This window comes from Sceloporus undulatus, chromosome 1, assembly GCF_019175285.1.
Source record: "Sceloporus undulatus isolate JIND9_A2432 ecotype Alabama chromosome 1, SceUnd_v1.1, whole genome shotgun sequence".
Classification (NCBI taxonomy): domain Eukaryota; kingdom Metazoa; phylum Chordata; class Lepidosauria; order Squamata; family Phrynosomatidae; genus Sceloporus; species Sceloporus undulatus.
In genome coordinates, this window is record NC_056522.1 from 37,324,809 (window position 1) to 37,337,721 (window position 12,913).

General features: G+C 41.9%; 1 protein-coding gene across 1 annotated transcript in view; it reads left to right on the top strand.

The window, feature by feature from the left end:
* CENPF (centromere protein F) overlaps nucleotides 1-2,758 on the top strand; it is a 40,170-nt gene extending 37,412 nt beyond the window's left edge. Inside the window, 1 exon segment of the mRNA XM_042445377.1 lies at nucleotides 468-2,758. Coding sequence (XP_042301311.1) covers nucleotides 468-674 — 207 coding nt within the window. The 3' untranslated portion in view covers nucleotides 675-2,758.
* The last annotated feature ends 10,155 nt before the right edge of the window (nucleotides 2,759-12,913 follow it).

Here is a 12,913-nt window from a genome sequence, read left to right on the forward strand (position 1 = left end):
AAATCAACCTTTGTGTCGGTAAAGCAGGGTGAATGACAGTTCACCTTTTTAATAAGCTTCAAGCCCCCCTGCACTGTTCAGCATTATCAAATAGCTGTTTTCTAAGCCAAAAGCGAATTTCTGGCACCTGTAGTTCTTTCTTTAAAAGACCTTGTAGACTTTGGATCCTCTTCTAATAACCAACAAAGGGAGTTCCTGGAGCATCTACTCTGCTAATATAATTAAAATTGTCAACATTGGAAATTGAAAATAACTTTCTTCTCCCTCAGGAAGGAGACCCTGAGCATGGCCATGCCCGCTACTCATAAAAAGCAATGGCTTGTTCAAGGGAGTGTAGGAGTTTTGGATAACTAGGTCTTCTGCTCTACTGCTTTAAACTTAGATGTGAAATGAATCCTTATCCAGATGAACTAAACATCTTTCTTGTGGCTCTAAAGTAACATTTGATTTTGTTATGTTTTTTCCAGATAAGCAATGCTCAGCTGCAAGATGTACAAGTTCTTGGTTCATCCCTGGACTTTACTTCCAGATCTCCACTTTCTGCCTTTAACCAGTCAATCCAAGCAGATGCTGAAAGATTTGAAAGATCTGCTGAATGTCTTCATAGCATCCCAACCAAATGGTCCCTAAATTCAGAAGAAAATGAACTGAATGAAGCCTGCCATGTACAGTGAATCTGAACTATTTCAGAAATAAAACTGTTGAGTATGAAGGATAGTTCAGATACAAAAGGATAACAACAAATTCAGTTTGTGACCATCTTTCAGAGCCAGTTTAGATAATATCCAATAGAAAATTTGTGTTTACTGCATTTATGGCACCAGGAAGCTTGCTGCTGATCCAGACTTCCAAGAACAATCAGCTATATGTATGATCCTTACCTTTCCGTTACCTGCAGATGTTTCATTTTAGCGAAACATGCATTTCTATTGTGTGCAGGGTCAGGGAATTACATATGGGAAGAGATCCTGAGGCAGCTCCCCAGTATATTCAAGCTCTGGCCTTCTGCAACAGTGTCATCCCAGGTGCACATCATGCACTGATACTAGGGTGCTTCCAGATGGAAAGCTACCAGTCAAAATTGTGTGTATCCTGCTTTTCCCACCTTGACTTTTTTCTTGACTTTTTTTTATATGAAAGACGGGAAAATACCTCTAGTTACCCCTGTAACCTGGGATACAGATGAATTGGGCAAACTATGGTCTGGGTGTCATGCATTCAGCCCACAATGCCCAACAATTTTCCCATCACTGTCCTAGAACAAATGGGGAGAATTTTTTATCTGGAAATGGCCAGTAACAGCCTCAAGCCTTTGAGAGCACTGTTGATCATTTTGCCATGTTTTCATTTTCATTTTTGCTCCCCTCCTTTTTTTTAGGGCCTGTATAATTCTTTATTCAAAACTTCCTATGATTTCCAGCTATTTCCTGTTTTGTTTTGTTTCTAAAGGTTATATAGACCTAAGAAAAGTTATCAGAATGCTAAAAACTTTGCAAAATAGCCTGCAACATCCCCCGAGGTTGAATTATTGGCCATTTTGGAGTGTGTGTGGGGGAATCCCACATGGTGACAATAGTGTTTCAGAAATCCCCCAGAAGAGCAATACAGTCCCACTCCTACATCTGGCAGTTGCTCACATCTAGGGAAAGTGGTTGCAGGATAAAAGTTTCTTCTGGGCATATCCCAGAAAGTAAATGCGTTTGAGTTTGTTCTGGCCCTGGAAGAAAGAGTTGTTTGCATTGGATTTCCCTCAAAAGAAATCCTTGGTCTATACTGCAGCCTTCTCATCTATTTCCTACTGTGTTGTCTTTCTTGCAGTAGGGGAGTGGCAACTTCCATTGAAAGACATTAGCACTCCTTCCTCAGAAATCTTTAGCTTTAGTACCATTTGAAAGTTACAGGGTTCACACAGCACTAAACTTTGGTCTGACACTTTGCAGAAAGGAGCCCACACAAAGCTGGGAGATCACTTGCTCCTTCCGCTCAGGGTAGGGAGAATTTTGTTTTTTAAGCTCATAATATTCTGTTTTGCTTTGCTGAATTTATGTTTCCCTGACATTCAAACTTGGAACCATAGCTCCTGAAAAACCCAATTCATCTGCTAAACCAGGCCAAATACTGTACAAATGGGGGTTTATTTTAAACCGCAGCTCCTGGCTGGCACATAACCACAAGTGAGGAACCAGCTAAAGTGAAATGGATGTCTGATTTATTCCATGTTAGTTGGAAGCAAATGAAGGGGGTGGGGAAGAGACCATTGAAATGTGTGGCACTGTGTGGAGTTGCTTCCTCCATGTACATAGTACTAGGTTTAGCATTAGATGGAAACACTGACTGTCCTTTTTCTCCCAATAATTTGGTTAGTGGGGCATGTCCTTCCCCCTACACTTGTGTTGGTGAACCCATGGCATGCATACCATCTGTGGTACACAAAGCCATCAGAGAGGCTGCCAAACGGTTGCCACTAAAAGGAGAAGTGGGGAGGTGTGTGCATGTGCTGGCCTGTCTCCTTGCTGTGGCCCGGTTCTCCCATAGAAAATTGAGCTATGACGAGGGGTAGTGCACAGCCCTTCTGGGTGGAAGTCCCGCTGCTTCTGACTGGAAGCTTGCTACCCTTCCAGCTGGAAGTTCTGCTTCCCTGGGCACAATCCCCTGGGGGATGCCATTACCTTCCTTCTCCTCCCAGACTTGGGTGGGGGGAGTTTTGTGTGCTTTCAAGTTGTTTCAAGCAGCCCTAAAGCAACCCTATCAAGGGGTTTTCTTGGTAAGCTTTATCAGAAGGGGGGTTGCCATTGCTGTCCTCTGAGGCTGAGAGAGTGTGACTTTGGGGTGTGTGTTGTGTGCCTTCAAGTTGTTTCTGGCGACCCTATCAGGGTTTTCTTGGCAAGTTTCATCAGAGGGGATTTGTCATTGCCATCCTCGGAGGCTGAAAGAGTGTGATTTGCCCAGTTACCTGTTGGGCTTCTGCAGCTTCATGGGAAATTGAACACTGATCTTCCAGAGAACTAGTCACAGCAAACCTGTTACAGGGTTTGTCCAGAGGGACAGAAGGCCCACACCTTGCTATGTATGGGATTCTGGGAACAAGTTTTGTGAGGTGTAATGAGGCTATTGTTGTTTTTGTGTGCCTCCAATTTATGGCAACCTTAAGGTGAATCTATAATGGAGTTTTCTTGGCAAGATTTCTTCAGAGAAGATTTGCCATTGCCTTCCCCTGAGGCTGAGAGAAAGTCTTGCCCAAGGTGTCCCAGTGGGTTTCATGGCTGAACTGGGATTTGAGCCCTGGTCTCCAGAGTTGCATGCTCAAACCACTGTCTATCTTTGTTCTTGTTATTGTGCTGTGCCTTCTGTGTTTTATTATGCTTGTTGTGTGCCTCCAAGTAATTTCCAACTTATGGGCCCAGAGCTCCCTCCCTTCCAAGCGCTGTTTCCTGACAATCCTAAGGTGAAACTCATGGGGCAAGCTTTGTCAGAGGAGGATTTCCATTGTGATCCTCTGAGGCTTAGAGAGCATGACTTATGTGTGGTGTCTTCAAGTCATTTCCGACTTATGGCGATCCTAAGGTGGAACTATCATGGCGTTTTCTTGACAAGATTTGTCCAGGGTGGGTGGAAGATTGCTATTGCTAGCCTGATTCTGAGAGAGTGTGTCTTAGGGTTTTCCTGAGAAGTCCCGCCCCTGGAAGGTGGAAGTCCTGCCCTAGAAATCACACCCCCAGAAGGTGGAAGTTTTGCCCCGACACCTGGTGCAGGAATGCCATTGAGTTTGGGCAGTCGTTCTCTAAAAGGCTTGCCATCACTGCCCTACACCATTCAAAACTGGCACAAGGAGAGTAAAGCCAGAGGTGTGCTATGTCCTTGTCTAAAGCATTCTCCTAAAATGAGTGCTCACAACTCTTATTCCATCAGCCCCCCCTTTCTCCCCTTTGACACCTGTGTTTTATTAATATGTCTGCAAGGCAGCAGTTCCTCCCCTTCCAGTTGGCTAAAAGGTCCACCTAGACAGAATAGTCACTGTTTACAGAGGGAGGAATGAAAAAGATGCAAGCAACAAGAAAACTGTTGTATGCAATAGGTCTGGATTGACATCATTTCAGATAAGAAACCTTTGGAACAGTAATTTTCAAATTGGAACATATCGCCTCAAGGGTACTCAAGCTCTCATCAAGGTTACAAAGTACCTAAGGGATACAGATTAAAGACACTTCAGGGAACAAAAATAGCTTGCTGCCTGTACAATCCTGCTAAGTGGCTTCTGTTCTCTGCCCGTGCTCCCCCCAACCCCTTTCTTTTTTCCTTTTTTAAAAAACTACCTTTCAATGCTTCATTTAATAGTGTCTATGAAAGCAAAACAGCTCTCTCAATTGTTAGATCTGTCAGCGTCCCCCTAAGTAACGTAGATGAAGATCAACAAGATAATTGCACATTTGGGAAAGAGCTTGGACTCCTCAAACAAACTGCCCCCCTTTTGAGTGTAAACCACTTTTGGAACTAGAGAGGTAGTCCGGGGGATGTCCAACCGAGTCTGCCTCTGTGACATAGAAATCAGATGCTCAAACAAGCAAATCTTGTGTATGTCTGTTTAGCTCCTGTAGTTCTTGGTCTTTCTTCTGAATCATGTTAGTCATCCCAACTACAGAGTTAAGCAATCGATCCAATGGAATTTACATAAGTGATGGCTCAGCATTCAGTAATTGATTCAATGGATCTGCTCTGCTTTGTACAACAATAGCATCATGTGGCTCTCAAGATATTGTTGGACTGCTTCTCCTAGCATCCCTTGTCATTGGCTGTGCTGGCTAAGGCTTTTACAATCAAACAGCATCTGGAAGATTGCATACTTCTCATCTTGGAGTTAAGTCTAACAAACAGAATTCAGACTAGAATTTAAATAGGTGCAGCCCTTCAGAGATTGTTGGACTGCCACTCCTGTGTTCCCTTACCATTGCCAACAGTATCTGTAGAGCCACAAATTCCCCACTCCTGGTTGAAATCAAGGCAACTGTGTAATTCTGTTATGTTCAGCCCAAACCATCCTTCAGCTCTTGTGTTCAGCTTGGTCTCTAGACTTGAAGAAAAATATAGGTAGACAGGAGTGGGTATAAGCAAGTAATACATTCTGAACTATATTAAGTAGAGGTGAGGAAGGTGGCCAGTTCGGGAACATTGAGAAGTGAAGCTGAAGGAGGTGAAATTAACAACTAAGGGGTCTCATGAAATCTGTGTTGGTGGGAGCATTTGTGTTCTGTTGGAAATGGGATCGCAAATTAGGATTTGCTTAAAGGAAGCTACTGGGGGTGATGTTTGTGATGCACTTTTTATGTCCTACCACTACGTTTAATTGATGACAGCACCCTGGGCCTTTTTATCTCACCGCTGCCACCAAAATATGTGATGCACTCCACATCACGATCTACTCTAGACTCAGTGTTCAGTAGCGTATTTTGTGTTTCAAAACTAAGACCAAGCGGTTTGCCAAACAATAATAAAAGTTCATTATAAAACAAACTGAACAATGCGTTATGGACACTATGTTGCTGTATTAGTCTTAGTTACTTAGTTGCAGATGAAACTATATTCTTATTGAAAGCAGTCCTTAATTTTTCACCCAGAGTAGGTTGTCCGTCAAAGCAATTTGAGTTCTTTCAATACCATACTTTGACCTGAAACCAGGTTGAAATTGATCCAGAGTTATCAAAGAAGATAATGGCGGGTTATAGACTGCCGCTTTGAGGCGGTCTGCCGCTGCCACCGCTTGCTCCGTAAGGGAGCCGTCGCAGCCACACCGCGCGGCTCCGTTACGGAGCAAAAAAGAAGCTCCAAAATGGAGCTTCTTCTTGCGGCACCCTAATGACGTCGCGGGGCGCATTCGCGATGTCATTAGCGCCGCGACACGTTCGGACGCACAGCGTCCGATACGTAAAGATGGCGCCGCCCGTATGAACAGGGCGCCGCCATCTTGTACGTATTCTATACGTACTAGGGTTAGGGGGGTGCGGAAGCACCGCCCCTTCCTAACCCTAGTACGTATAGAATACGTACTAAATGGCGGCCTGTAACCCGCCAATGCATTTTCAAAATAAACCTTATTTCACTATATGACCTCATGTTGGTGCTGCAGTGGCTGGGATGGTTGAATTTGTGACCCAGATCAAGGTAGTGGATAATCAAGTCCAAAGTGTTTTGGACTATACTTAAGGCAGTGTTATTTCCTTTCCCTTTAAACACTATTGCCAGGAAACAAACTGCATTGATAGTTTTTTGTGGGTTTTTTGGACTATGTGACCATGTTCTAGAAGAATTGGGTCCTGACATTTCACTAGCATCTGTGGCTGGCAAAACGTCAGGAATAAACTCTTCTAGAACATGGCCACATAGCCCCCCCCCCCCCCAATTCATAAAAAACTGGATGCTGGCCATGAAAGCCTTCGACTTCAAATTGCATTGACTTTCCTTCTGAGAATTCCCTGCATTTTGACAGCAGGTTTGCTATGATACTTAAAATCTGAAATTCATGCAGGACACTTGCCTGTTTTGCTGAACCTCACTGTTCCTCTGTATGAACTGAAAGTATGTCTTCAAACTTCATAACATTCACCCTGTGGCCAAGTGTCACAGTAGAAGTAGTTGTGAAGGTGCTGACGACACTTATTCACCATTGCAGAATTTCTTAGCAAGAAATCTCCGGTAGGTTTCTGTTAACACCCAGAATTCATTAGAATACTGTTTGTAAACACTGATTAATGAACACTTACTTCATTGCCTTTTTAGTAACTTTATGTTTAAATTTCTATTAGTTGATTAAATTTAGTCATCGCTTCTCTAATGAAGTGCAATATTAATTGCAAATGTTTCACTCAGAGCAGATTTCTTCAGCTGTAAGGTCAAGAGCACAATCTACACATAAAAAAGCGAACATGAAATTCCAGGAGCCTAAACTGAACTATATCAAATGTGAATTAAATATTAAATGTGTGTGTGTGTTACTATAAAAGCCTAGGGAGCAATTCAGTTACAATCAAGGGGCAAATTATTGCTCTTGTTTTGTGCCAGCTCAGCTGCTGGTACCCCTCCAAGCTATATTCAGCAATATCATTAAGAACTGGCTAGTATTCACAGGGTTTAGGAGAATGATATTTCTGGTCATGGAAAACTTTAGGTAGGGTCATCACCAAGAAGTAAGTCCTATTCAGGCATTCAAGACATCGTACAGCTAAAATGAAAGGGAGCAGTAGCAATGAACACAGCAATGCTAAGCACCACCCTTTCCCTCCACCCAGGTTGCTTTCCACCATTAGTTGAAGGGAGACGTGTCAGGTCGATGTGGCACACTTGGCCTGGAAATTACATGGATGTGGCCACTAGGTGGAACTGGAGCAGGGGTAACTACAGTTCAAGTGGCAGGTGTGCATGAGTCAGCATTTGGAAGCTGTGCATCATGGGACATCTGATGCAACATGCACTGTAGGTAAAGTCAGTCAAGGGGTGCATCATGGGAAATGGTATGATGCAACCTGCCCTAGGAATGAAACCAGCATGGTTTCATTGGTGGCAAGACACCACATGACTTCACACAAGACCACCAATAAAAGGGAGAAGATGTTTATCTCCAGTGTTGGGTTGTTGTGGTCGGTGACTGGCGTAGCACTTTGTCTGTTTGTATATAGAGCTGTGAGTATCCAGAAGGCTGTCTGGTACTCTGTGCGATCCTGTAAATAGCTTGCAACAAGTGAATTAAAGCCTTCTTGTTTGAGAGCCTTGCTGTCCAGCAGTGTTTATTTCTTCAAGCTGGGAGTTCAAGGCTGGTCAGCTGCATTCGGAGGAATTTTTCCTTCTCTGCCTGAAGCCTTTGCAGACGTCTCTCCAAAGCCTTCTCATGGCGTCCTGTCTGCATGGATCAACTGCACGTGGTGGTAGTGGACACAGCACATCTCTCTAGGCCCCAACAAGGCGATCAATGGGAGAGGAACCTTTTCTACTCATGCAACTCATACAATATGGAGCCTTGAAGGAAAAGACCTCTAGGTGCATAACAATGTTTATTAATGCCCAATGTCTCAGCAGGGTTTCAAATCAATAGTCCTTCACATGTTATTGGACTTCAACAGCCCTAGCCAACAGTGAAGTATGAGGAATGACTAGAGATGCAGTACAGCAACATCTGGAGACCCACCTGATTGCCACCTCTGATTTTGGAAGAAAAGGTCCTTTGGGATGACAAAGGTCCAAACCATCTTTAATAGATCCATTGACTGAACAGAACATCGCTAGGTGTGACTGACCACATTATTTTACTCTTGAAATGTGGTAGGCCTCAATTGCCGGGAATCTTTCCTAGTTCCAGGGATTGAAGCTAGATGCATGCAAAACATGTGCTATGCCACTGAATGCTGGCATTTCCCCACTGAATTCAATGATAAGAGTAAAGCATTAGTCCCACTGACCTCAGCTTACATTTGTCGGTTTTATTTTCATGAATTGTGCCCTAGCCATTCAAATCCATAGTCAGCTATGAGGCTAATATATGGTGATGGGAAAGTTCACTCAAGCTGCATCTGGACTGCAGAAACAATCCAGTTTGACGCCACTTTAACTGCCATGGCTCAATGCTATGGTATTCTGGGAATTGTGACACCAGAGCTTTCTGAGTGAATGTCTCACAAAACTACAATTTCCATAATTGCATAGCATTGAGCCATGGCAATTAAAGTGATGCCAAACTGGATTATTTTTGCAGTGCGGACTGTCCCTCAGTCTGACCATAATAACCTGTGGAGAAAGCTTTGAAAAGTGTGTATATTGATACAGTTCTGAATTCTGTAGGAAGAACTTATGCAGCAAAGTCTCTACAAGCTATTCATTTTATTGCTGCTCTTTAGCATGATGTACATGTTGAGTGCCATCCAATGAAAATGCTTTCTTTTCATCTTTGTTCTCAAGTGTATCTCTCTTAGTTTACTGCCAGTTGCAAGCATCTGCTGTTTTGAGCCTGTTTTATATGTGTCTTATTATCTACCAGCCTTGGCTAGAAATTTACAGACACATTAAGGAAAAAAGATATGGATGGAGGATATTTATTGCTTTGTTATGTCGAGTTTAACTTCAGTGTACAAACTCTAAAGATAAATGGAAAGTCAATGGCAATGGAAAAGGCATAGTACAGAAAAATATGGGGGCTTGCGAAAAGTATTTTTAAAACCGCCATTGAAACTGCTGCCAAGAAGAATGCTCTCATTAGGTAAAGGCGGTTCCTTCTTGAGTGGTGAAAAAACATGGAAATCATTTGTTGCATGAGTTTGTGGATGCCTGGAACCAGATATTGTGTTGCTTTTAATTAGAGTGGTTCCATTTGCATTAACAGAACTATGGTGAATTATCCTAGCAATTATACAGCAGCACCCTGAGGTTTTAAATAAATGTATACTTCTTTTAAAAATAGGATTAATTTCTCTTGCAGTTTTACTCATCCATGGAAGACTCGCCCCTCCCCAAATACAATTTTTTATGTCAGGCCACATAAAGGAAATTCTAATAATATGATGGGGGCACACATTTTATCCAAAATGTTCTTTCAACAGCCAAGAATTGTTTTTGAGTTTTCTAAAATAGATAACAACCACCAGGAATAGAGTGAAGTGTTACCCTTATATCTAGGATTTTTAGTATCTGAATTTATTTATTTTTTCAACTACAGCTCCCATAATTCCCCCAGTTGATATAGCCAGTGGGCATGTTTGCCCTAGGATCCTGGGATCTTTAGCCAAATGTAATTTATCTCTGAATATGAATGCTATCTTCAATGTGTTCTTAGGATACAGAAGAGCTCAATGTTCTTAAATCATGCCAAAATATGCTAAGATACAGTTAATGCCCTTATATTTTCCTAGATTTTATAAATTCACTTCAGTGGTTCAGTTCACAGGAATGGACAGAATTATAATCGTAGACTGGTGGAGAAGTAGCACAGTCCCTGTGTGACCAGGATAAGTCTGTTTTCTATGGGAAATGAGTCACTTTCACAGGTCTCTGCCTTGCATCTGTGCATCACAATATAAGCTTGCTATGTGCATATTGCTAATTTTTTATTTCATTTTTTATTTAGTAGAGTACTTATACCCTGCCCTTCAGTCCTAAAGGCTATCAGAACGGCTTACAATTATTATTATTTTTAATTAGATGGTTCCCTGCACTCAGGCTTACAATCTAAAAGGACACGCCACAAAAGGAGAAGGGAATGGTGGTGGGGAAGGGGATCAGGTCCAGCAATTCTTCTCTCCCTCTGAGGCCTGGACCAAGGCAGATGGACTGGAGGGAGGGCTCTGCTTCTTACTTTAAGCCAGGCCCAATGGAGCTGGCAGGCCTCACTCTCCCTCTGATGATGTAAATGGCAAAGGGAGGGCTCATCCGCTTACTTTAGGCCAGGCCTGATGGAGGATTTGTTTTGTTCTGGAAGGAAGCAACAAATAATTTAAGCAATTTTCTTCCTGCTGCAAGAAACTATTTAAAAAGTGTGGAGTTTTCAAAGACTATTCATGTCGAGATTTATTCCCCACAAAAATGGCATGTGGTATTTCTGCTCAGATGATAGCATATTATGCATGGGAAGTAGCATTTTCTATCCAGGAAACTATACATTTCTACATATTATTTTATGTGCAGAATACTGTATGCTGTTACTTCTTCCTTCTCCTTGACTGCATCCACCCTGCAGAAATAATCCAGTTAGACAGCACTTTAACTGCTGTGGCTCAGTGCTATCAAATTCTGGGATTTGTAGTTTTGTGGGCTATTTAGCTTTTTCTGTCAGAGAGCTCTGGTGCCACAAATAAGCACTTCCCAGAATTCCATAGCACTGAGCCATGTCAGTTAAAGTAGTATCAAACTGGTTTATTTCTGCCGTAAAGATGCGGCCTATGAGACATGAAACCAGGAAAGCACTTATATTCTCTGAAGATGAATTCTAATGTTGTGAAGGGAATATTACAAGGTCCACATTCAATTTCAGAGTATCCTATAAAGCAAAGGATGCTTGAAATGTCCTTGGAGGTAAGACAGACAGGCTAATACTGAATGTTGGGTGAGCAGAAAGATGAGCTTGTGCAACGGAGCTTTTCTTTCCACTGTTAACTCCGTATCCTCAAAAACCCTTTGCCAGTCCTGGACTGGAACAACCACTGTCTGATGAGGCTGAAGTGGGAGAGAAGAGAGACCAAAATGAACCTTTCATGAACAAGATTTTCTCACTCAGTTTGGAACAATTCTTTCCTCTTATAAGGCATATCCCACAATGGTTGGTTTTTCAAAATAGCTAAATATGTTTTTTTTGGCATGGGGGACTGCAGAGAGAAGGGCAGATGGATCCATTGTGTAAGCTTCCTTCTGTTGACACACTAGTGTGTGTACCTTCAGGTCACCTGTCAACTTATGGCAACCCCATGGATTTCATAAGGTTTTCTTAGAAAAGGAATTCTCAATGGTGATTTTGCCAGTTCCTTCCTCTGAAGCACATGGTATTTGTTGACAGTCTCTCATCCAAATACTAACCAGGGCTGATCCTTCTTACTTTCAAGATCAGATAGGATCTGGTGCCTTTTGTGTATATCACCCACATTATACTGGGGAGGAAGAAAAATGTTCACTTGACACAATAACCTTGCCTTCATCTCTCTGTGGTGGAATGAGTAGAATAGAACTATTACAGTGGGCCCTTGTTATCTTCTGGGGTTTGGTTCCAGAAGCCCCCGTGGATAACAAAATCTGTGGATGCTCAAGTCCCATTAAATACAGTGACATAGCAAAATGATGTCCCTTATATAAAAGGGCAAAATCAAGGTTTGCTATTTGAAATTTATACTTTTTTGGAATATTTTCAAGCACTGAATGCTTGAATCCGTGAATAAAAAAATCCGTGGATAAGGAGGGCCGAATGTACTTATCATTAATTTCAGGAATATTAAGTAACTGAAAAACACAGGCTATAAGTAAAATAAAATAAAATCCTATCTCTATATGAGCTTTACAGATAAGTCAGATGGATAATGTTCCCAAGTCAATTCAGGCAACAGCTGGGGGCAGCAGACAACAGTAGGTAACTAATGTTCAATGTGTACTTTAATGGGAAAGGTACAAGAAAATCATATAATGCATTTATCTCCAAGCATTTTGGGGACATACCATTCTCTTTGCAGTGATGTTAAACATGTAGAGGACAGGGTCATAGATATAAAATAAGAAAAGCACAGTATGGCTGAGGGCTGGACTTAATGGCAAGCATTAAATATTTTTGTCTGATCACGTCTTGGGCCTTGAGGCCAGTAGCTCATTAAATGGGCAGACACACAAAGAATCAGGGTAAATCTTCTGACACCTGCAATAAACATTCAGTCATTTTTGCTTATTACCCTTCAGTACCCAAAGCAAAGTAAAATTTCTTCTGTCTTTGTGGGTATAAAGAAAGAATGTGACAATAACTTTGATTCTGACATTGCACTGTTAGTGCATTTGAATTCATTTGTTGACATTTCATTTTCTCATTCAACACATGTCTACTCAGAAATAAGTTACTAGGCTGAAGTTCTGTAATTTGGAATAGATATGCATAGACTTGCATTGTAGAGCTGAGTTGTATGTTTTTTTTTTTAATTTGATCAATGTATAGCTCACCTTTTTACCACAAGAAGATTTACCCTAACCACTGTAAATTCAGTTAAATGTGTTACAAATCTAGCAAAGTGTAGAAAGAACAGACGTTTAATGTCTACCACTTTCCTCGTTATAAAAGTGGCCAGTTACAACAACGAAACAATACCAACTCTACAAGACAAAGTTTGAAAGCTGAGGTGTCACCACTGAAAAGGCCCTCTCATCACTACCAACTGTGGTCTGAACATGATCCTCCCAAGCAATGTTAACA